Source organism: Schistocerca serialis, chromosome 1 (genome assembly GCF_023864345.2).
Source record: "Schistocerca serialis cubense isolate TAMUIC-IGC-003099 chromosome 1, iqSchSeri2.2, whole genome shotgun sequence".
Classification (NCBI taxonomy): domain Eukaryota; kingdom Metazoa; phylum Arthropoda; class Insecta; order Orthoptera; family Acrididae; genus Schistocerca; species Schistocerca serialis.
The window spans coordinates 729,082,258-729,109,036 of NC_064638.1; the positions used below are offsets into that span (position 1 = coordinate 729,082,258).

At 41.2% G+C, this 26,779-nt stretch overlaps 1 protein-coding gene across 1 annotated transcript in view; it reads left to right on the forward strand.

Moving 5' to 3' along the window:
- Nucleotides 1-26,779, forward strand: part of LOC126427947 (tyrosine-protein phosphatase non-receptor type 13-like) — a 723,279-nt gene that overhangs the window by 690,050 nt on the left and 6,450 nt on the right. Inside the window, exons 6-10 of the mRNA XM_050089870.1 lie at nucleotides 13,164-13,316; nucleotides 15,375-15,544; nucleotides 17,218-17,396; nucleotides 19,839-20,205; nucleotides 24,590-24,938. Coding sequence (XP_049945827.1) covers nucleotides 13,164-13,316; nucleotides 15,375-15,544; nucleotides 17,218-17,396; nucleotides 19,839-20,205; nucleotides 24,590-24,938 — 1,218 coding nt within the window. The remainder of the gene's footprint in view (nucleotides 1-13,163; nucleotides 13,317-15,374; nucleotides 15,545-17,217; nucleotides 17,397-19,838; nucleotides 20,206-24,589; nucleotides 24,939-26,779) is intronic.

Consider the following 26,779-nt stretch of genomic DNA (forward strand, 5'->3'; position numbering starts at 1 on the left):
GGATCGGAGCGTGGAATGTCAGATCCCTTAATCGGGCAGGTAGGTTAGAAAATTTAAATACGGAAATGGACAGGTTAAAGTTAGATATAGTGGGAATTAGTGAAGTTCGGTGGCAGGAGGAACAAGATTTCTGGTCAGGTGACTACAAGGCTATAAACACAAAATCAAATAGGAGTAATGCGGGAGTAGGTTTAATAATGAATAAAAAAATAGGAGTGCGGGTAAGCTACTACAAAAAGCATAGTGAACGCCTTATTGCGGCCAAGATAGACACGAAGCCCACGCCTACTACAGTAGTACAAGTTTATATGCCAACTAGCTCTGCAGATGACGAAGAAATTGAAGAACTGTATGATGAGATAAAAGAAATTATTCAGATAGTGAAGGGAGACGAAAATTTAATAGTCATGGGTGTCTCGAATTCGCTAGTAGGAAAAGGAAGAGAAGGAAACATAGTAGGTGAATATGGACTGGGCGTCAGAAATGAAAGAGGAAGCCGCCTAGTAGAATTTTGCACAGAGCATAACTTAATCATAGCTAACACTTGCTTCAAGAATCATAAAAGAAGGTTGTATACATGGAAGAAACCTGGAGATACTGACAGGTTTCAGATAGATTATATAATGGTAACACAGAGATTTCAACACAAGGTTTTAAATTATAAGACATTCCCGGGGGCGGATGTGGACTCTGGCCACAATATATTGGTTATGAACTGTAGATTAAAACTGAAGAAACTGCGAAAAGGTGGCAATATAAGGAGATCGGACCTGGATAAACTGACTAAACCAGAGGCTGTACAGAGTTTCAGAGAGAGAATAAGGAAGCAATTGATAAGAATGGGGGAAGGAAATACGGTAGAAGAAGAATGGGTAGCTTTGAGGTATGAAGTAGTGAACGCAGCAGAGGATCAACTAGGTAAAAAGACGAGGGCTAGTAGAAATCCTTGGGTAACAGAAGAAATATTGAACTTAATTGATGAAAGGAGAAAATATAAAAATGCAGGAACTGAAGCAGGCAAAAAGGAATACAAACGTCTCACAAATGAGATCAATAGGAAGCGCAGAATGGCGAAGCAGGAATGGCTAGAGGACAAATGTAAGGATGTAGAGGCTTGTCACACTAGGGGTAAGATAGATACTGCTTACAGGAAAATTAAAGAGACCTTTGAAGAAAAGAGAACCACTTGTATGAATATCAAGATCTCAGATGGAAACCCAATTCTAAGCAAAGAAGGGAAAGCACAAAGGTGGAAGGAGTATATAGAGGGTCTCTCCAAAGAGCGATGTACTTGAGGGCAATATTATGGAAATGGAAGAGGATGTAGATGATTATGAAATGGGAGATATGATACTGCATCTAGAATTTGACAGAGCACTGAAAGACCTAAGTCGAAACAAGGCCCCGGAAGTAGACAACATTCCATTAGAACTACTGACAGCCTTGGGAGATCCAGCCCTGACAAATCTCTACCATCTGGTGAGCAAAATCTATGAGACAGGCGAAATACTCTCAGACTTCAAGAAGAATATAATAATTCAAATCCCAAACAAAGCAGGTGTTGACAGATGTGAAAATTACTGAACTATCAGTTTAATAATTCATTGCTGCAAATTACTAACACGAATTCTTTACAGACGAATGGAAAAACTGTTAGAAGCCACCCATAGGGAAGATCAGTTTGGATTCCATAGAAACGTTGGAACACGTGTGGCAATACGTTTCTAGCATTTGTAGACTTAGAGGAAGCTTTTGACAATGTTGACTGGAATATTCTCTTTCCAATTCTGAAGGTGGCAGGGGTAAAATACAGTGAGCGAAAGCCTATTTACAGTTTGTACAGAAACCAGATGGCAGTCGAGGGCCATGAAAGGGAAGCAGTGGTTGAGAAGGGAGTGAGACAGGGGTGTAGCCTCTCCCCGATGTTCGCTCTGTATATTGAGCAAGCAGTAAAGGAAACAACAGAAAAATTTGGAGTAGGAATTAAAGTCCAGGGAGAAGAAATAAAAACTTGAGGTTTGCCAATGGCATTGTAATTCAGTCAGAGACAGCAAAGGATTTGGAAGAGCAGTTGAACGGAATCGACAATGTCTTGAAAGGAGGATATAAGATGAACATCAACAAAAGCAAAACGAGGATAATGGAATGCAGTCGAGTTAACTCGGGTGATGCTGAGGGAATTAGATTAGGAAATGAGACACTTAAAGTAGTAAAGGAGTTTTGCTATTTGGGGGGCAAAATAACTAATGATGGTCGAAGTAGAGAGGATATAAAATGTTGACTGGCAATGGCAAGGAAAGTCGTTCTGAAGAAGAGAAATTTCTTAACATCGACTATAGACTGAACTGCCAGGAAGTCGTTTCTGAAAGTATTTGTATGGAGTGTAGCCATGTATGGAAGTGAAACATGGACAATAAATAGTTTGGACAAGAAGAGAATAGAAGCTTTCGAAATGTGGTGCTACAGAAGAATGTTGAAGATTAGATGGGTAGATCACATAACTAATGTGGAGGTATTGAATAGAATTGGGGAGAAGAGGAGTTTGTGGCACACCTTGACTAGAAGAAGGGATCGGTTGGTAGGACACGTTCTGAGACATCAATGGACCACAAATTTAGTATTGGAGGGCAGCGTGGAGGGTAAAAATCGTAGAGAGAGACCAAGAGATGAATACAATAAGCAGATTCAGAAGGATGTAGGCTGCAGTACGTACTGGGAGATGAAGCAGCTTGCACAGGATAGAGTATTATGGAGAGTTGCATCAAACCAGTCTCAGGACTGAAGACCACAACAACAACAACAACAACATAACGCCACGGGCAGCTATCTGTCCTATCCTCGTCAAATTATGATCAGGACCAACAACGACTGAAAATAATCGTTCAACGTGACAGAAATGCAACCCTTCCGCAAATTGCTGCAGATTTCAATGCCGGGCCATCAGGAAATGTCAGCGTGCGTACCATTCTACGAAACATTATCAGTATGGGCTGTCGGAAGAGAACGCCTTCTCGTGTACTGCTGATGACTGCACGACACGAAGCGTTACGCTTCACGTGGGCCCGTCAACACCGACATTGGACTGTTGATGACTGGAAATATGTTGCCTGGTCGGACGAGTCTCGTTTCAAATTGTATCGAATGGATGGACGTGTATGCATATGGAGACAACCTCATGAATCCTTGTCCCTGCATGTCATCAGGGGACTGTTGAAGCTGGTGGAGCGTCTGTAATGGTGTGGGGGGTGTGCAGTTGGAGTGATATGGGACCCCTGATAAGTGTGCGAGGTGCCGGGGCAAGCAGTGTATTTAACACTAAATTCTTCTAGAATCTACATATGTAAATGATGCTCTAAGCCCCCCCTATTCTAACTCCGACTTTTGCTGTTGCACATGGATTAAAAATTATATAAGCGAACTGACTGTAATCAACCCTGCAGGTGGAGTAGAAAAGAGTTTGGCACCTGCAATAATTAAATTTGATAAATAAGTTAAATAAAGGAAGGTTTCATTAACGTAGTGAGAAATGATGGGTTGCTCTACCGATTAACAGAATGAAAGTCTGTCCAAAATAACAATATGATTTATTAAGACTAAACACAAAATAATAAACAAAAACACATGAAACATTTATAATACATCAAATTGGCTCAAGTTGGATACTCAAACAAACGCTGTGAAGGTGAAGTTGTCCCTAAACTAGTTTGTGAGGTTTATGACGAAGTGGTATGTGGAGCCAATTTCTTGCCACTCAAATCTTAAGAGAGACACACAGCTAACCCAACATTAATTGCTGCTACTCAAGACAGAACAAAGTTAGAAAAAGACGAACAGGTGCGCTCTGCTGAGCTCTGATTATCACCTAGGAAAATCCCTATCTGCTGGTGCTGCGGACATACATTACCAAACTGTCTTCTTAACTGCCAGAACACGATCTGGCGTACCGGAGGCGATGGCTGGTTGCTTCGACGTCCTCGACCGAAAGGCGAGAGCCGACTACCTAGAGCACCCGTACAGGCCAAACACACAACATTCCCGCCCCCACGACGGTGGCCGTGGTTAAACGTTCCAATAAGCAACTCGAAAACCGGCGGAAAATTCCACTCCATTGCCGGAGACGAGAGCCGACTACCTAGAGCACCCGTACAGGCCGAACACACAACATTCCCGCCCCCACGACAGTGGCCGTGGTTAAACATTCCAATCAGCAACTCGAAAACCGGAGGAAAATTCCACTCCATTGCCGGAGCACTACCATTCCACCAATGGAGATTATTGGCGCCAATTTCTGCACTGATTTTGCTACGTCACGGAGCTATGCCCTGAGCAAGCAAATCACAGTTACTATTTTGCAGAAAGCGCGGGAATTTTCCCGCCACAACTGCCTGGGTACACAAGTCATTCCCACGCCTTGCTGGTAGCCCGCCAGAAAGTGTTTTCGCTAAGATTCTGCGAAGTAACGGAACCTCTAGCCCAGCCGCTACTTCAGACCCCTCCGGACGTGTCTTTTGACAATGTCGGCGTCTGCAAAGCATTCACTCGACTTCCTCACACCCGTCGGCTTAACCCTTTCCAGATCAGCGGAGCCCGCCTGTCACCGGACCACCCGGGTGACGAGAGACGCTGCGTGGGAAGTCCGCGTGTGAAGGAATAGCGACTTTTCACTGCATGCAATTAGAGAGGAAAATCGTAATTTGGACGCGATCTTAGAGCAACGTCGCGACCGTGATTATGATAGTGAAGTGGAGGATGGAACAGAGACAGGCACACAGGTCGAGACGGTAGCAGAAGTTTATAGTCAAACGAACGAGTGCAGACAGAGGCCAGCTCGGTCACGTCAGAGCTCTAGCGCCCAGGTGTCCAGAGTTACATCGCCCATGTTTGACGAGGATCAAAAAGATGACGTAAACCCAATACTGAGCTTCCTACGATCAATGAAAGAAGAAGCTGATGAACAACGTAAGAAGGAGAAGGAAGAAGATGAGAAACAACGTAAGAAGGAGAAGGAAGAAGCTGAGAAACAACGTAAGAAGGAGAAAGAAGAAGCTGAGGAACAGCGTAAGAAGGACACAGAGGCAATAATTTCGCATATAGGGGAAATTCGTGGGGAATTATTAACAATAAAAAAAGAATGTGGAGAAGCAAAACAAATGTCAATGGTAGCACAAAAAGTAGCAGGCCTAGCCAAAACTGCAGCAGCAGGGGCAATGAAAATCGCAAGAGTAACTTCTCAACTCGCAGGGTGCTTGCAACGTGCGACACAAGTCCACTCAAAATCCCTAGCGGCCTTAAAGACTCAAGGTAATATTGCGGTTACGAACATCACGAAACGAATGAAAGAAGTAGAGAGTCAGATAGCAAAACTAGAGCGAAACGGGCACACGAGCACTGCGCGTTCGGATACCAATGATGGAGTACACAGCATTGTGTCTCCGAGGAAAAGCCCGCCGTGCTCTAGCCCAGTGACAGCGTGCGGAACGAACAATGCACACGCAGAAACAGCGAGTAATAGCTCCAATAATTGCAGCCCACTTAGAAGAGTGAATGCTGAATGCCACTTCCACTGTGATACAGACGTAGCACATCACAGTTATCAGCAAGATAGATCAGGACACTCAGCAGACGTGCAAGTATCGGAAACAAGTGACAACACCAGTGCGAGGATCGGACAGAATTTTGATCACAATCACTTCCTGTCGATACTAAAACTCCAGAAATTCAAAGATAATGGAGGGTCGATGCATCCGAAGAGCTGGGTGATGCAATTTACAAATTCATTACCGTCGTCATGGCCAACCCAGGCCAAATTAGAATTCATGTGTGGACACATCGAAGGCCAAGCTGCGGAAAAGATGCGGGGCGTGGCAGCGACGTGTCGGACTTATCAGGAATTTGTTGGTGCATTCCTGCGGACCTACTGGTCAAAGGATACGCAAGACAGGATTAAAGAGGAAATAATATTTTGTCCTGAACTGGAAGTGTCCGGGCATAGGAGCGCAACCAAATTTTTTGATGATTTACTCAAGAAGAATCAGTTTTTAGATAATCCATATTGCAACGGAGAAATCATTAAATTTTGCTTTTGCCAAATTGCCAGTTAGGTATCAACAGACCCTTGTCGGGAGGTGTGGATCTGACATAGATGCATTCAAGAGTCTACTGCACGAACTCGCAGTAGTCTTCGATAAACAAGACGCAAAGGACAGGAAGAAGGCGCAAAATAACAAATACCACGGGCCAGCAAGGGAAGACGACAACAGATCGCATAATCCCACTGGTCAGTTAGGAAACCAGGGTTACGGAAATCAAGGTAACGCTATTCAAGATTATGGAAACCAGAGGCACGGAAAGCAGAACGTCGGGGAACAGGGTCAATCTAGACAAGCAATCTGGGACAAGAGGAATGACGAACGGCAAAGCGACCGTAATTGGAGAGAGCGAAATCAAGGACAACAGGAGAACCAGGAGATTGAAATTAGACCTCCAAATCCTAATGCACGTCAGAGGAGGGGGAGTCTAAGAAGGGATTGACACTAGTCCATAGGACTCCACCACTTCTCTCACACAAAGAAGTTCATGGAATAATAGTAGTTTAAGTGGTGTACATAGTAGAATACGCAAATATATGAACCTTTCTTCGGGGAACAATAATCGTTGCATTAATAGATTAAGATTGTTAAAGTATTAGCACGCTGCGTTTTCTCGAATAAGAATTTACTGCTGTTAACTTTTTTTGTCTATGTTCGCGATCTCCTCTGTCGTTGCGATAAGAGGCACTACCATTCCATGAGCAATGTTTTTGTCCTTTCCTATCTGGTGTCCATGTTAAGGGATAAAGATGAGTGACAAGATGTCGCACAAACGGGCGCATACAAGAACGTGCTCTTAGAAGCGTTCTGAGAAGTCGTGATATGCTCCATAGCGGCCACAACCAGTTCGTGAGACGTTCATACCAATGCTTGCAGGCACGCGTCAGTGCACTGCAAGATTGTGGTATATTGCATGATTTCGAGGATGAATATGGGCAGTATAGTTTTTTTGCAGAGCTGCGCCAGCATCGTTGTCTTGCAAGTCGGGGTGAACCTGTGAGCGTTTGACTCCAATGGAGCCCTAGACGAGAGAAATGCAGGCATAAAGCCTACCATGCCAATGTGCTGGTTGGGGATTTAGCGTGCTGCTCGTGACTGTCACAGATGAATAACCAGGGACTTATACTTGGATATTCGTGACATACTGTGTAGCTGGCGTGTGTTGGGCGACTGAATCCTCAACAGGAACCAATCCTGGCAGGGTCGCCATTTTATGCGAGGTGCCGGGGCAAGCAGTGTATTTAACACTAAATTCTTCTAGAATCTACATATGTAAATGATGCTCTAAGCCCCCCCTATTCTAACTCCGACTTTTGCTGTTGCACATGGATTAAAAATTATATACGCGAACTGACTGTAATCAACCCTGCAGGTGGAGTAGAAAAGAGTTTGGCACCTGCAATAATTAAATTTGATAAATAAGTTAAATAAAGGAAGGTTTCATTAACGTAGTGAGAAATGATGGGTTGCTCTACCGATTAACAGAATGAAAGTCTGTCCAAAATAACAATATGATTTATTAAGACTAAACACAAAATAATAAACAAAAACACATGAAACATTTATAATACATCAAATTGGCTCAAGTTGGATACTCAAACAAACGCTGTGAAGGTGAAGTTGTCCCTAAACTAGTTTGTGAGGTTTATGACGAAGTGGTATGTGGAGCCAATTTCTTGCCACTCAAATCTTAAGAGAGACACACAGCTAACCCAACATTAATTGCTGCTACTCAAGACAGAACAAAGTTAGAAAAAGACGAACAGGTGCGCTCTGCTGAGCTCTGATTATCACCTAGGAAAATCCCTATCTGCTGGTGCTGCGGACATACATTACCAAACTGTCTTCTTAACTGCCAGAACACGATCTGGCGTACCGGAGGCGATGGCTGGTTGCTTCGACGTCCTTGACCGAAAGGCGAGAGCCGACTACCTAGAGCACCCGTACAGGTCAAACACACAACATTCCCGCCCCCACGACGGTGGCCGTGGTTAAACGTTCCAATCAGCAACTCGAACACCGGCGGAAAATTCCACTCCATTGCCGGAGCACTACCATTCCACCAATGGAGATTCTTGGCGCCAATTTCTGCGCTTATTTTGCTACGTCACGGAGCTATGCCCTGAGCAAGCAAATCACAGTTACTATTTTGCAGAAAGCGCGGGAATTTTCCCGCCACAACTGCCTGGGTACACAAGTCATTCACACGCCTTGCTAGTAGCCCGCCAGAAAGTGTTTTCGCTAAGATTCTGCGAAGTAACGGAACCTCTAGCCCAGCCGCTACTTCAGACCCCTCTGGGCGTGTCTTTTGACAATATCGGCGTCTGCAAAGCATTCACTCGACTTCCTCACACCCGTCGGCTTAACCCTTTCCAGATCAGCGGAGCCCGCCTGTCACCGGACCACCCGGGTGACGAGAGACGCTGCGTGGGAAGTCCGCGTGTGAAGGAATAGCGACTTTTCACTGCATGCAATTAGAGAGGAAAATCGTAAGATAGAAATATGAGAGGGGGCTCATGCCACCTCTCAAGTGTAGATATGATTCTGACAGGTGACACATACGGTAGCATCCTGTCTGATTACCTGCGTCCGTTCATGTCGAATTTGCATTCCGACGGACTTGGGCAGTTGCAGCAGGACAATGCGACACCCCACACGTCCAGAATTGCTACAGAGTGACTCCAGGAACACTCTTCTTCGTTTAAACACTTCCCTTGGCCACCAAACTCCCCAGACACGAACATTATTGAGTATATCTGGGATGCCTTGCAACGTGCTGTTAACAAGAGATCTCCACCCCATCGTACTCTTACGCATTTATGGACAGTCCTGCAGGATTCATGGTGTCAGTTCCCTCCAGCACTCTTCAGACATTAGTTGAGTCCACGTCACGTCGTGTTGCGGCACTTCTGCGTGCTCGGGTTAGCCCCTACACGATATTAGGCAGGTGTATCAATTTCTTCGGCTCTTCAGTGCATATGAATAGCTTAGTGTCGGCTGCTTCGCTCGCATAGGCTGTATGGTCTGCATAGGAATTTTTCCTTTTTGTTTAGTCGAATTTTTATGTTCTTCACAAACTGCAACACCTAAACTTTTTTCTCTATTTAGGGTCGTAAAAGCATGGTCCCTTCCGAAAGTACTTTCGACCAAAAAGCTATTCTGCTAGCTGGAGTCCAAGGTTTTCGTTAATCAGACCTTTTTCATTTTGGTGATATTTCCACAGAATCGTTCATCTCCTTACCGAGAAATAAAAGACCAACTTTCAGAGGTTTAGCTTTAAAAATTTTTAACACAACGAAACATTTGCTTAAATACTGTCGCCCCTATTTCACCCCATTGGGGGTTGAATTTCCAAAAATTAGTGAAGAACATATTTTATTATTTCTAACAGAGTAGCCAAATACAAATTTTCATATATTTAGCTTTGAAAGTGCTTTCATAATGAACTAATTTCATAAAATTGTTCATCCTCTATTTCACTGCCTTAGGATGTGGATTTTCCAAAAACCCCTAATTCCATGTTTTTTTTTTAATTTCTGAAGGTCTGGTACATTTTTTCATAGATTATCTCTAAAAAACCTTTAGTAGTTCTTTAATAATTTATTTTCAAAAACTTTCATCTACTATTTTACTACCTTATTGGCTGAATTTCCAAAAATGCTGAAGCATGAATTTTTATTCATTTCTGAATGAAAAAGCAAATGCCAGTCTTCATAGTTCGAGCGTCAAAGTTGCCTTAGTAGCGACATATTTTAAAGTATCCTATCATCCTCTGTTTCACCCCCTTCGTAGTAGAATTTTGAACAGTCCTTTCTTAAACGATGCCTACAGCAGATTGACACCTTCTCCAAAGTTCAGATTTTTATCCTTAGCAGTCTGGGCTGGACGATGACGAGTCAGTGAGTGAGAAGAGTCAGTCGGGACATAGTCTTTTACGTGCAGGACGAATCACCTAAAACTTGCACCATAAATATTGCGGAAATGGAAAGTGCTATTGATGTGTGGATTTCACAGAATGGTCTGTTAGCCAATCAACAAATTGTGATAATACCTAGAAAGCATATTTTTGTGCAGACATCCAGTATCCTTATAAAAGCCATCTATGAATGATTAAAACTACTACTACTACCAACACTACTACTACCACTACCACTACCACTACTACCACCACCAACTTCGGGGCTGCATATACATCTCGCACCTTATATCTGCTGCGACATAGACAACATAAATTCGCAAAAATGCACGCTGAAAAAATTGTAAATAGGCAACTGCGAGTGACAGTAGCTTACACCAAAGAATGAAGATTAGTGTTTAGTATCCCAATGTCTGTGACGTCATTACAAATGAGAGCTGTATTTAGGTTATATGGACCACGAGGTTGAATCTCTGCAGCGGGCCACATCACAGAAAATTTTTGTGATAACTAACTCACAAAACTACCATTTTGGATCAGTGTTCTAATGAAAAGCATTCAAAATTTATTATTTAAATTCTGTAAAATTTTGCTTTGAAATTTAAAATTTAGTAAATTGATGATATCAAAAATGTAAAGAATTGAAATCATTAACATATTCAACATGATTTATTAAAATCACAATGAACAACTATTTAAAAACAAAAATGTTGATACTCCTGCTATGCAGGAATCAGAGTGGTAGCTCATTCTACATATATAAATAAAAATGTTCAAAGTAGTAAATCTCAGAAAGTTCTTAAGCGATTGCTTTCGAAGTCTGAAACAATGTTGCATTCGCATACAATAGTAGGGCTCCAGTATATATGTACTGGAATGCCAGCTTATACTTTATAAAACCATATGTAATATGTGAAGGGGAAACGTTGTTACCAAAAATCTTGAAAAGTTCTTTACCAATTTACTTCAAACTTTTACACATTACTCCGATAAATGTTGGATGGACATGGGCTATGTATTCTTAATTATGTGTAATATATAAATGTGATCATAATATATAACAGAGAAACATATTTAGCAAACATGTTGAAAAATTCTTGACAAGCTTACTTCATATTTTTACATGACACTCTAATAACATTCATGTAGAAATAGGTTATATATTTTTTTAAAACAACTATATAGGCACCTACATGTTTTCTGTTAAAATGACTGAGAGAAAGAAAATGCTGTGTTTTGCTCTGGTGTGAATATGTGCAGTTCTAAGTACTGCCAACTGAAGTGCCATGTGTCAGACCTGGAATTTGGAATGAGCAAATGTGTTGTTTTGAGAGGTGAATGCTGACTAAATTCATATCAGCAGCCCACTGAAGAACCAACCAAATAAGCCCATGTGTAATATTTACATCTATGTCTTTTATGGAGGCCCACTCAGCAGTATCAGAATGATCAGTTTTCATTTATATTTTTGTGGAGTGGGCCCCTAGGCTGCAGTACAAACAGCTAGCATGTAAACACTGCCCTCTTACAGGTTGAGCACAAGATCCGATAAGACAATGAGAGCTGGACTTCACTCCTCCCAAATGTGAAGCCTACAACTTGAGTCAGTGAAAGAAGATGTCCTGGTAGTAGTGTTGCCAGATTTCAGCTATAAACCGCAAACGGCTGCAGACAAAACCAATAGCCATCTATACAACTCCGACAACACAGAGTCTTTACCACAGAGACATTTACAAAATTGTGTTACGTAATTTGTTGAGGGAAGTTTGGTGAAAAACAGCTGTGCCTAGCACACTGCAGCTGTCAGGAATCTTCTTACACTGGCTATACTGTAGCTCCCCTTTCTGCCGAGATGCCCATTCTTTCCTAAAAAGTTATGCTCCAGTCGACACTTCAGAGTATCGAATATTACCACATATGGTTTACAGGATCTATGACACTGATTTTTTTGGAACTATGAATTTTATTCTTTTTGTACATCACAGGTATGTACAAAATATTTCCCGGTCAGCAAGAAAGGTATTGTTTTTAGTCTTTGTAGCAGTTCTTGAAGGATCCTGGTGGAAAACCTTCAGCTCGTCAGTGGAGGCACATTCTGCACTACACTACTGCACTATATAACCAATTAACAGAACTTAACATTGGATTTGCCCCATTGACTGCATACTTTGTTTATAATATGGGTGTAACTGCTACACGGTATGTAATCTCCACCTTCATCTTCACTTTGCGCACTTTATTCACTGAGGTGTGCAACTTCAGGAAAACTGATGAGTGCTTATTGATGAACTTTCTCCCACAGGATCAACCACTATCCCTGCATATTCTGCCATGTGAACAATTCTCAGTTTAGTACAATGGACAGTTCTCTGACACAACAATGAACCTTTTCTTGAGTTTTCCAATTTACTGTTTGGCTTACCAGCCTTGCTGAACCATATATCTGACAGTTCCAGTAAGAAGTTCTGTTCCATTTTTGACAACCAGCAGTTAACTGTAAACAGCAGTTAATTCCACTGTGGACACATCACAGATAATTGTGTAACTTTTTTCAAACTAGTATCACCAACACTGATGTGGTAGACAGTCATTTGTTCTGTAGCAGAAGCAGTTTCCAAAAATGTGCTTTACTTACATTGTTCATACAAGACCTCACATCACATGAAATGTTTTTCCAAACACTAGTTCCTTATTTCAAAATGTTCTGTTATGATACTCTAATGTCTGAACAATTTTGACCCTAAGGATTTAGGACACCCTGTCTGACAGAAAATTACCAAGAAAGCTGATATCTACGCGATTTAATTTCTGTCCAACAGGACAATTTACCATAAGTTAATGCAGTTTGTGACTTAAGAGTATAGGAAGGTTATACTATCAGTGTATATTGTTTTTGTATGGTGATGAAGATCAGTGTGCAAGTCTTTTACAAAATACTGCCCATCTAAATCAGGAACTCCAATGAAAAAACAATCTGAGTCTTTCAATGAAATACATTAATTTCTTGTGGCTCAGAGGTTATTTTACTAAACATGCCTTTCAAATAAATGTTTAATGGGTCAATTACATGCTAACAGCTATCATTACAAAAAGTGTGAGGTCACAAAGTTTCTGTCAAATACGTTCACTGATTTGGTTGGATCTTTTGGATGTTGCAGGAATTTGATATTGTGCTGACCAAGGTGAACCGCAGCCTGGGCTTCACTCTGCGCAAGGAGGATGAAAGTGTTCTGGGCCACTATGTCAGAGCATTAGTTCGTGAACCTGCACTTTCAGATGGGCGTATTCGGCCTGGTGACAAGATAGTTGCGGTCAGTCTTTATTCTTTACACTAGATATTGTAGGCATCTGTATATGTAAATTTTCAGCCAAAACTTTGAAAGACTGGTTACATTAAGCAGACCAAATGGTATCTGGATTATTTGTATTCTTACTATTTCAATGCTGAATGCTGTTTTTCTTTTGGATAGTGTCTGAGATCTCCACCACATCTGTCTTCTCTCTCTCTCTCTCTCTCTCTCTCTCTCTCTCTCTCTCTCACACACACACACACACACACACACACACACACACACACACACGCACACAGAGAGAGAGAGAATTTATTTTTCTTGGTGATTGCATTGTAAACTGGTATTTTTGGATTGAAAAATGTGCAAAATATTGTGCAAAATATGTGATACACAATCACATACCTATACAGGATTGGTGTATCATGCACAGAAACGTGCAATAGAAAACAATTCTAGTAAGAGTACACACATTCACACATTCACACAAACACAGTCACACAGATACCCAAATGTACTCGCTTATGGTAGCAGTGAGAGTAGTTGCCTGTGTAGATGGATGAGGGTAGGGAATAGGGAAGGATGCATGAGGCAGGGAGAGGGTAGCAGGGTAGCAGGGTAGTGTGAGGCAGGTCATCTGCCAGATGATGCAGAGGGTGCACAGTAAAATGAAAGAGGGTTCTGAGGGTAGAGCATGTGGGGGGAGGAGGGGGGGAGAGAGGGGGAGAGAGAGAGAGAGAGAGAGAGAGAGAGAGAGAGAGAGAGAGTGCTCACATAGGGGGGAGTGGGGGAGTGAAGGGAGGAAACAAGTTAGTAAAGGTTTACGCCAGGGGGATTGATAGTCTGTAGGTTATGCTGCAGAGGCCATATGCACCTGTACAGTTCAGAGAAACTTGTGCTGGAACAGAGTACCCAAATGCCTCATGTAGTGAAGCAGCTGTTGAAGTCATTAGTGCTGTAGTGTGCAGCATGTTCAGCACTGGATGGTCAAGTTTGTGGTTTGCCACAGTTTGGCACAGTAGTGTAAAATTACGAGAACATAGACTGGTTGGCCTGGAACTAGCTTCAGGAGGTGAAATTTCAGAACTGTCAACAGAAACATTAAAAGTAGGAAAAAAAACTATTCCTAACTTTTGGAAGTTTTTGGTAATTTGTCACTGAAGAAAAAGAGATAGGATTGATGAGGAGTGGAAGGTCACTCAAGCAACAGGTTGAGAGTGATACACTCATTGTGAGGATGATGGGAGAGAGAGATGAAAAGGGAGTTGTCAGAGTATGAAGTCAAACACAGTACATTGGTAATCACTGTGTCAGCTTCAGTCCAGAGATGACAGAAGAAAAGTATGAGAAGTGAAGATGGATTGAGAGGCAGATAAACAAGAATTGTAATGAATAGCACAAAAGTGGGGTTGGGAGAGTAAAGGAACTGAAAGCTGGGAAGTAATAAAGAATCATTGTTTCATTTAGCATGCATAGACAAGGGAAATTTCAATGCTGCCCTGACTCTCCCTCAACTTGTCAGTCCATGATAGTTATCCTCCTCCTTGCCATTGTTCCCAATTTCAGTAGTGTATGTTTATCATTAAGTCCTGAAAGGGTGTTCGGTGCTGTATGTTGGGATAACAGCTTTACATTTTTTTTTTTTTTTTAACATCATGATATTTTTTGTTCCCCTTTATTCAGTTTGTCTTGGTGAAATTCTCAATACAATTTAGTCTTTTAAAGGTATGCATTCTTTGTATTTAAGGGAAAGACACTCTGTCTCCAATGAGGTTTAGATATCAGGAGTCATGTTTCAGTTGGGTGACTATCCCAGCTGCACATTAATACATAATATATAAATTCATTGTTATTTGGCATCATTTAATGTAAGTGTTTTGCAGAGTTTGGTGAAATAACATGCTGCAGGCAGTCTCCACACTGTGAAAGCCAGCAGACATTTTTTAGAGAGAGTAAATGTCCCTTACTGATAGAAACAACTGTATTCTTTTTCTTTGACCTTACTTTATCTATCTACAGTGTTATGGCTATGGAGTTGTAAAATGACACAAAAACAAGCTGTAAAATTTCCCATTTCAGGTAAACGATGTGGATATATCTCCAATGAGTCATGAAGAAGCAGTAATGTTCCTACGACAGTGTGGCGATGTTGTCAAATTACGTTTGTATCGTGATGAGAGCCAGACTCCAGTATCTGCTCTTTCACCAACTGAGGAGGAGAAGCCATTTAAACCAAAGCCTCTCTTAAGGTTAGAATTGTACAATGAAATTTAGCAAGTGAATGAATTCATCACCATTAAAATGAGTGTCTATTATGTGAATTTAGCAGCACATAAAATACTTGATACATTTTTCCTGCCATCATATTGATTTTTTATTAATCTCAACATATATTTTTATCTTTTCATGTTTTTGTTGTTGTTGTTGTTGTTGTGGTCTTCAGTCCTGAGACTGGTTTGATGCAGCTCTCCATGCTACTCTATCCTGTGCAAGCTTCTTCATCTCCCAGTACTTACTGCAACCTACATCCTTCTGAATCTGCTTAGTGTATTCATCTCTTGGTCTCCCTCTACAATTTTTACCCTCCACGCTGCCCTCCAATGCTAAATTTGTGATCCCTTGATGCCTCAGAACATGTCCTACCAACCGGTCTCTTCTTCTTGTCAAGTTGTGCCACAAACTCCTCTTCTCCCCAATTCTATTCAATACCTCTTCATTAGTTATGTGATCTACCCATCTAATCTTCAGCATTCTTCTGTAGCACCACATTTCGAAAGCTTCTATTCTCTTCTTGTCCAAGCTATTTATCGTCCATGTTACACTTCCATACATGGCTACACTCCATACAAATACTTTCAGAAACGAATTCCTGACACTGAAATCTATACTTGATGTTAACAAATTTCTCTTCTTCAGAAATGCTTTCCTTGCCATTGCCAGTCTACATTTTGTATCCTCTCTACTTCGACCATCATCAGTTATTTTGCTCCCCAAATAGCAGAACTCCTTTACTACTTTAAGTGTCTCATTTCCTAATCTAATTCCCTCAGCATCACCCGAGTTAACTCGACTGCATTCCATTATCCTCGTTTTGCTTTTGTTGATGTTCATCTTATATCCTCCTTTCAAGACACTGTCCATTCCGTTCAACTGCTCTTCCAAGTCCTTTGCTGTCTCTGACAGAATTACAATGTCATTGGTGAACCTCAAAGTTTTTATTTCTTCTCTATGGATTTTAATACCTACTCCAAATTTTCATTTATATGATATTAAATTAATCTTCATGAATGCACAAAAATACTGGCCAGTATGTGTCAGAATATTCATAGCTTCCAGTGATTAACAATATATGTTAAATAATGAAACAGTACTACTGAAAATAAAACTGATTTTCACAGTATAAATTTGAACATAATAGCATAGCATAGAACTATGAGAGTATATTTAGAATGACTGCAGAATGGAAGAGCTTTGATCTGTTCTAGTATAGTGAAATTATTGGTCTTCATTATACTGTACTCCAGTTCATATCAGCACTTTTTACTTTTTATCTGGGTGAGCGCCAGGATATCCAGATCATTGATAAATTGAAGGGCAGCCATATGATAATGTTCCTCTTGGTGTACGAGGATTTAACGCTTAGAGTATAAAACATATGCACTAAAGGGTGGAACTGAAGGGGTAATATTTTACTTATCTTATTATAGAGCAAATAGTTTTTGCAATAGTTTTCTGTTCAGTGTCATTATTATTAACTGCATGTTCGATGGTCTCACAAATACTGAATATCCTATAAAGACAACAAGAATTGTTTGAAAATCCTATAAAAGAATTGAAGGTAAGATACACAAGAAAATTCACTTCATTAATAAATGTCATTTGCTATTTTTTATGGCAACATGTAACTAACATTTTATTTCAGGAAAGAAGCAAGAGACATGCTTACGGACTTAGCAGTGCGAAAGATGTCACCTGGCGAATCAAGCTACAGTGGTAGCAGGCTGCGCCGAGTGTCAGCTGATTCTTCTCCCTGCTCTTCACCACGCAGACGTCATCTCACAAGATCTTCTCCTTCAGAAAACAAAGCTGCAACACTTGAAAGTAAGAATAAGAAAAGAAATGAGAAAAAATTAAAAAGTTCTTATGCATAAATTTTTATTATCTGTTGATTTTAGTTTTGCATTGTCATTCATTAACACTCTCACTGGATCATTTCTCTTGTAATGTGATTTAGTTCCTCTCCTTGTGTTAAGCAACATCCAAGTATAATTTCTCTGTTATCTTAGAGGACTTTCAAGAGGTAAATAAATGTATAGTTATTTTTTATGGTGTATTTCGAAATTTGTGCTGCCAAACAGTGTGTAGTTTGACACTCTGTCACAGTCTGGCCTTTTATGGAGTTGAGGCAAACTTGCTGATTTAAGTTACCAGCTGTTTCCCTCAGCTGATTCAGATGAATCCAAGGCAGTTTTTTTTATCAACAAGGCCACTGCTGAATTCCTTTTCCATCATAGTTCAACTGAGCTTGTTCCAGCAGCAGTGAAGTAGATAAAACTACCAACAGGAAAACTGTATAATTTTTTTGCTGTTATGCTACATTTAATATTGAAATAGTCCTTCACCAGTAAATCTCTTCCCCAATTCTTAAAAGACTAGAACTACCTTGTCAGATCCTTCTGTGCACTTCATAAAACCAAAAAAAATTTTGGGACTATATGATTCTAAAATCAATGAGACACAGTTGGATCACCCAACTTGTACAAATATCTGAGTGTAAAACTTTGGGGAGATATGAAATGGAATGATCACATGGGCAAATCAGGTGGTAGACTTAACTTCATAGGTAAAAAATTGGGAAAAAAGCAGTCGGTCTACAAAGAAGATTGCTTACAAATCACTCGTGCGACCCATTTTAGAGTATTGCTCAAGTGCGTGGAACCTGTACCAAATAGGACTAACATGTGATATTGAATGTATACAGAGAAGGGCAGCACAAATGGTCACACATTTCCCTGACCTGTGGCAGAGGGTCAAAGAGATACTGAAGAAACTGAACTGGCTTTAAATATTGGCTCTAGGAATGCACTTCAACCCCGTATGTATCGCTGCGCAGGGATCATGGGGACAAGGTCAGATTAATTACAGCACATACAAAGCCATATAAACAATCTTTTTTCCTGCACTACATATGTGAATGGAACACGAAGAGACCCTAATAACTGTTACAATGGGAAGTACTTTTTGCTGTGCACTTCACAGTGATTTACAGATTATAGATGTAGATGTAGACGTATAAAATATCATATCTCCCAAAGTAAGTGTTGTGCAATGATACAATTTTCCATTATATTCAGTGGTATATTTGGATACCATCTGCAAATGTTGTGAATAGAATGAACCATCTGCAGATGTTGTGAACATAATGTACCTGATGCTGTTGTTTTACTGCATGAACAGTGAAAATGTAGTATGCTGTAAACTTTCTTCCTTTCATCATTTTGTGCGGGGAATGTTGGGGAAAAAATGGTTTGAGAGGTTTGAAATTAAGTGTAAAGCTTGGTCAGAAGACAGTAAGTGCTCTCATTCTAATGTACTGGATGAATATATTCTGGGTAACTTGTGTGCCATGAGTTATGTTGTCGAAAGACATATAAACCGTTCCTAACTGTAATTAATGACATATTGTGCTAAAATTTTAACACATGGTTGTAGCTCTTAACAAGTAGGTTATGACAGCATTTTAAAGTTTTAAATTCAGTCAGTAATTTTATGAAATATTGAAAATCAAATTTTTGTTGCTCCTTGGAGCTGTTAGGCAACTGTAACTGGGACTGTGCCACAAGTTAGCTGTTTAGTAATATAGAAATTTCAGTTTAAGCACACTTTGTAATACTTGCTCTGTATTTCTTTCTCCTCATTCCACATACCAGGACAAAGTGTTTAGTGTTAAACATATGCCAGAAGATTCATTCATTGTTGTTTGTAAAGATCATGATATGCATGTCTTGGAGAAAATGAAGCCCAGTTCTGCATTCCAGTACCATAAAAGATTAGAGCAAAAAATAGATGGCGTAAATAGTCATAAGTTTTTGTTATATTTCCAGAGGAACATTGTGATTTTAGGTTACATCAATAGCACAGTATCACAGTCCCACTTTTATTTTCACTCTGTTTGTGAATACTTCCCATTCTAACACCTCTTTGTGTCTCTTGGAAAACCCCTCTCACTTCTGTCCATATGTGGGTGTATATGACATACTTTAGACCACTTTTATCTTGTAAAATTTTATTCACGTGGGTGATTGGTGCAAAATTTAATACAGAAAAGTGTATATAGCAGAAAGGGTGCTCCACACACCCAGTCCAATGCATACTGCTTTATGTTCTTTGTAGTAAAAAAGATCAATCGTTTTCTGGTACTTTTTAGAAATAATAATATTTCAGTTTTTTAAAAGTGTACAATAAATAACAAAAAATTGTAGCTTATTCTCTAATGTGCAAATCAGACAAATATGCAAACTCATACTCTTCAATGCCCATCAGGAATGCCAGCTGGTCAAAAATACATGGTATCGAGTCAGAGTCAGACGAGTACTTCAGACTCGTCTGAGGAGCACTCACAAAACAACAGCAACACACTGACATGTTCGAGCAGTGCCGATGCTGATGCCGACTCCACACGGGCCAGAGGGCATGCCAGCAGCTTTTCATCAACAGCAGGAAGTGTGGGAGAGCCTGTCAAGCCCCTGAGGCCAAATTTCCTCGATCTCTGTGGAGCAGTGGGCAGCCTGACCCCACAGACGCGGAAACCGCGTCTGGTGTTTGGGAGCAGCGGGGAGGCTGAATGGGAAGAGGATGAGGGGGACCCACCTCCTGAGCCTGCACCTGGAAGTCCCTGCCCTAGGTACAGGTAAGGTCTCCCGTAACCCTACACACTTTTCTATACATACTCGTTCTTCACTTTTGAATTCTACCTATGGTCTGAAATATAGGCTAGGAGAGGGAGAAAGACATTTTTGAGTAAAAGATGTTCATAAGAGCATGTTTATGACATATTTTGTGACACATGTAAATTTGTAATAACACAGGTTACATAACTTTATTTTTGTATCACAGTGAGATTTTTTATATAATCCAATGTTTTCTGCTGTAGCTGATGGATTGTGTGTCAATTTATGCTATCTAATATAACAATGAAAACAATCAGTTACTGACAAAAGTATTAAATTGGATAGTTAAATATCTACTCACCAATTGGCAACAGAACACACACATAAATGACTGTTGTAATTGCCAAGCTTTCAGAGCCAGTGGCTCCTTCTTCAGGCAGAAGGGGTGAAGAGGAAGGAAGAAGGATGAAGGGGAGAAGGACTGGAGAGATCTAGGAAAAGGAGTAGATTTTGGGAAAGTCACCCAGAACTGTGGGTCGGGGGACACTTACCATACGGGATAAGAAGGAAAGACTGATTGCTGTGGTCTGCATCAGACGAGATTTGAAAACCTGAGAGCTTAAAGGTGGAAGACAAGGTGATATGCAGACAGAGATTACTACTAAAACATCGTGCATGAGTTAATAAGCATGAGAAGCCAAGTGCATTGTACGTAACAGAGGTGAGAGGGGGCAATGAAAAATAGACGGGAAAGACAATGAAAGCTGTAGAAAAATAAAATAGAGGGAAGCAAAGGGTAGTTCAGTGAAGAAATGTTGAGACAGAAGAAATGGTGGGCTCTTTCACATTTTCAGGTACGAAAATATCTTGCTCTTCCTTGACTAATCTGTGACCTATATGCATCAGCAAATTTCCACTTTACCAGGTTTCTCTCTTTCTACAAAATCCTGCAGTTATCTGCCCCTCATGTTTTCTTGAATGGTATCATCTGCCAAGCCAATTTCAAACTGCAACAACATGCCAGACTTCACCTCAAAAAGCTGTCCCATCTTCTCCTAAACTACCTGAACAGTGGTATTTCCCTTCCTGTCCCTCTGCAGCTCCCAAAACAGCCATACCATCAGCCACACCATCAACCACACCATCAACCACCACTCCTCTCCTACAGGCTGAGCTTGGCCAATCTCCTTAACATTGCACAGCCTTCACCTCCGCCTCCAGACCAAGAATAACCCATAATCCCAAGAACCAATCACAACAGTACAATGTGCATAACTTCTCGTCTAAAGCACTCTTGACTTATCTGTATTATCTAAGGGCCTCACTTTCAGCCCTAAACTTGCATCTGATCACCCTGCTTTGTTGAAGGACCTACTTTCCTTCACACTTAATATCCATTGGAAATATCACTTTACAACCCAATCCCAAAACCTTTCCAACAGCAAACCTCACATTGAATCGTGTGTTGAACAGTTCAGACCATGATCTCAACTTTATACACCACCACTATGTCAAAATCATCCCTTACAAGCCTTCCTCACACCCAGCATTGCTTCACACCCCTTCCTCAGGTCCCTACAGTATCACCCTAATCTGTCCTCTGCAGAATTCCCTAAAAGCTGATGACTCCATCATTATCCTCCCAGCAGATAAAGGATCTACCATTGTAGTACTTGACAGAAAGGAGTATGTTAGTGAAGGTCTACAGCAGCTGTCTCACACTTCTACATACAGTGTCTGCCATCAACATCCCATGCCTGTGATTCAAACTAACCTGCAGTCCCTTCTTAAAATCTCAGGCCCCTCACAAGGACTAACACCTAAATCCATAGAACTTCTCACCCCACACAAACCATGTACCCTCACCTTTTACCTTCATCCTAAGATCCACAAACCCAATCATCCTGGCCGTCCTATAGGTGCTGGAATCACAGCACCCACCGAACGTATACCTGCCATAGTTGATCAACATCTGCAACCCATAGTACAAAGACTCCCCTGCAAAAATACCAACCATTTCCTGGATCATCTGAAATCCATGCCGTCCCACTCCCACCACACACCTTGCTAGTCACCATTGATGCCACCTCTGTCTATACCAACATCCCCCCATACATGGTCTGTTGGCTTCTGAACATTTTCTTAGCCAGCACCCACCTGATTCCAAACCTATGACATCAATCCTATTCACCTTAATCAACTCACCAAAAGCCAGCTACCCATTTCTGTCCACATTAAACCTACCAACAATCAAAAGTACTTACATTTTGACAGTTGCCATCCACCCCATGTCAAATATTCCATCCCACACAGCCTTGGCATCCAAGGTAGACTCTTTGCAGCAATACACCACCATTCTCACCTCAGCCTTCACTGCACATAATTATCCCACTAGCTCAGTTAAAAATCAGATTTCTGGGTCCATCACATCCAATCCTGGTACTGCTAATTCCTCCACAAAACAGCTTCAGAGCATACCATTGGTGGTTCAATATTATCCTGGTCTGGAATGTCTTAAACAACTACTTCAACAGGGCCATGACTTCCTAAAATCATGTCCTGAAATGAGATCCATTCTGTCTGAAATTTTGCCCACCACACTTAGAATAGCTTTCCGTCTTCCTTCCAATCTCCACAATATTCTTGTCATGTCCTATGCTCCTTCTCCATCCGTCTCCCTACCCTATGGCTCCTACCCCTGTGACCATCCCTGCTGCAAGACTTCCCCTATGCACCCTCCTACCACCACCTACAATAGCCCTATCAAAGAGAGAGCCACCTACGAAACGACACATCATATACCAGCTATTATGTAAACGCTGTTCGTTCTTCGACATTGGTATATCTACCACCAAATTATCAATTAGCATCAATGGGCATAGGCAGAGGGTGTATACTGCCAAATCACAATATCCTGTTGCAGAGAATGACATTCATGACATTGGCACCTGTTTCACCACACGTAACATCTGGATTCTTCCCACAGACATCAGTTTCTCAGAACTCCACAGGTGGGAACTAGCACTACAACATGTCCTTGATTCTCGCCACCCACCTGGCCTTAATTTACGTAAATTTCTTCTGTCTTAGTATTTCTTCACTGTAGTTTAAGCTTTCTACACCTTTCATTGCTTTCCCGTCTATTTTTCACCACCCCACTCCCACCTCTGTTATGTACAATGCACATAGCTTTGCACTCTTATTAACTCGTGCATGATGTTTAAGCAGTAGTCTCTGTCTGAATATTACCTTGTCTTCCACCATTAAGCTCTCAGGTTTTCAAATCTCGTCTGATGCAGTCCCCAACAATCAGTCTTTCTTTCTCATCCCATACGGTAAGTCTCCCCTGACCCACAGTTCTGGGTGACTTTCCAAAAATCTGACCCTTTCCCTAGGCCTCTCCAGTCCTTTTCCTTCACCCTTCTTCCTTCCCCTTAAACCATTCTGCCTGATGAAAGCGCCACTGTCTCCATAAGCTTAACAATTGCAACAGTCTTTCATGTGTATGTTTTGCAGCTACTTGTTGAGTAGATTTTTTTTTATCTATACAATTTAATTTATACCATCTGTATTGGTGTTCTGAGTAGACGGCTTCAAGCAGTATACAATGACAGAAGCCAAAAGTATGTTCTTCTCCAAATAAGTTTGTGTTATTGACATGCAAAAGCAATCATACAAACATGAAATGACAGCCTAAGTCTACTTTACCGTCATGCAGTGAATTCTTTCATTTAATGTTGGATGCAATGTGGATCACAGGAATATTTCTCCATTTCTCATGTTGAGCTGTCAAGCTGAACAGCAAATGGATTTTTGTGGGCTCCTTGTTAAACTATGGCGGACGTGTTCAATCTCTGTGTCAGACACTTGGGGACGGCCTGGTGATTCGTCTTTACAAAAACAACCTGTTTCTCAGAATTGTTCATGCCATCATCTAATGCTCTGTGCTGTAGGAGGATCCACACCACACCATACCTAGTACAAAAGTCACGCTGAACAGTTATTACTGGCCCGCAGTGCAGAAAACATAGAATACAAAACGCTTTCCATTTCCCCGACACCATTTTCACTAGAACTGAAATGGACTCTCACTGCTGCTACGTAGCAGGAACCATGTAATACATGTGAGTTTGCTCTTTCCAACAATACATTGTTCATGCACATATCTCACATAACACAATAGTTACAATTTTTTTAATTGGATGATTCTTTTTGATACACCCTGCAGTTACTTCCTTTGTTCTTCACTCCTCCACTCCACCTCGAAACACGCTGCACTTACCCACTTTCCACTTTCAAACTGACTTTCCGCTTATGAAGATACTGAAAGCAAATAGGGTAAAATATATTTGACATGATCTTACAGCAAGGCCTCTATTGGTATTTTCAAATTTTGTGTTTTAGTAGCAGTTGCTGCAGCAGTAGTGGTGGCGGTGACATAATGCCACTAGCCACTGACTCTGTTGAGCCCATGAGCATGCCACCACTCTCATCTACATCAAGCACAAGTACTGCATTCAGTTACCGTAATCCAGCATACCAGTCTGCAGTCGATGCTACAGGGCATCGCAATCAGTCAGATCGTGCAGGTACTGGTACTTCAGGGGCAGGTGCTGGGGGACTGCTGAAATGGAAGGGAGTGGTTTTCACACCAGAAGACGGCAATGGTCCCACAAATGGATTGCACTGTCTACCAGAAGCAGAAAGGGCACCAGATGCTCACCTTCCAGCTGATTATGAACCAGGCGATCAGGTATGGCCATTCAGTTACTCACCATCAAAAGCATTACATGCTGTAGAATATATGTCATCAGTAAACCATGTGCTGCTACTCATCAACAGGGTGTTCATCTGTACAATTCTGTTAGAATAAGGCCTTTAATAAGCATTAGAATATTAACTTTGGCAGTCACTACTTTTTCCGCTTTCAGTATTCTCTCCCTTAAAAAAAACTGCCACTTATTAAACCTCTATCATATACTTATTGGACACTATGAGACCCGTCTGGTGTGAGAAGTCATTTAGTAAAGGATTTCAAATACGTGTTGACAATGTCACACTTTGCAGTCGCAATGCTGATAATCAAGGGTCGGACACATAATGAGACTTTTAATATTTATATTTCATCAAAATATATTCAGAATCAGTAATTATATTAAATAAGATCAGCAAGGTGATTTTCATGGTACCAAAATCCACATCCTTATACTATGTGCTAGAGATGGAGGCAGTAATGTTAAACATAAAACTGCGGTACTTAACTTGTCGCAAGATGTGTTGTTCTAGTGTTTGATTAATTACTGAGACACTAATTCTCCCAGTTTTCACTTCAATGTGCAAGAAGAAAAGATACAATCAGTTCGTTATAACTAGCCCCACATGGCTGCTGCCACCAACATATTTATATTTGCTCAACAATTACCTCACAATCTTTCATTGTTACAAAATTCATCACAGTTAGTTCTATTACTTTACATTATTTCATAATTTACAGTGTTGCTTTTTTCATCGTTTCTTTCACCTTGAAACACTTGATTTTTGCTCACATTATTTTAATTGCAAATATACTCCTCAGGTTTGCAACGGATCGTACTGTGTAAATCCCACAATATTTCATCGATGCAACTGCTTGACATCTTCAGGAGGAGGAGGAGGAGGAGGAGGAGGAGGAGGAGGTGGTGGTGGTGGTGGTGGTTGCTACTGTTACTGTTGCAAGATGCAACTGATGATGATTGGATGGCAGCATCAAAATTCATCTGGCCAGGAGCTGGCAATACGCATATGTGGAAAGAGGCTAGCAGTTAATGGAAAGCAGTGCTCCTAGTGCCCCCCTGCTGGCATCTGCAGAAAGTCCTTCTGCACATGTGCTGTGGCAATCATAGTGCTGCTGGACACTCTTGTGGTTAAAAACTGAATTAAGTCTTGGCAGTGTGTTGCATTGGGTCACGAAACAGAAGTTCTTACTTTCCCTGTTTTGATTTAATGGCAGCCAGTGCTGGATTCCAGGTGGTGCTTAATTGAAAACCTGCATTCCAGTTGATAAGATTGTCCACTGTACGGATATTTGTGGCCTTCCAGAAGAAGATGCTGGGGATAAAATTTCAGTCTTTTCGTAAAACATGTGATGCCCTATGTCTAGGCAATGCTTCACTACAGCTGACATATCAGGTTGCCCCATGCACGTGTGACAATGTTCTTGCATGATTTGGCATGTCTGCCCTATATAAGGTTTTTCACATTGGCATGGGTTCCTATACACACCATGTTTCCTAAGGCCAAGGTCATCTTTGACCAAGCACAATAAATTCCTCCATTTTGCTGGTCACTGAAAAACACACTTGTTGTCATGCCTTTTGAGGGTTCTTTCTATTCTTGAAGACGTGCCACCAAAATAGGGCAAGAACGCCATTGCAATGGGTGCCTCCACATCTTCATTTACAGCCCTGGTGTATCTGTCTACTGGGATAGCCATTCTGTTGACGTACCATTCTTAGGTGCTGTAGCTCACCAGGTACACTGTCGGCATCTGAGACTACATGTGTTCTGTGCCCCAAAGAGCGTACGACATGACTGTGTTGCCCAGGGTGATGACAA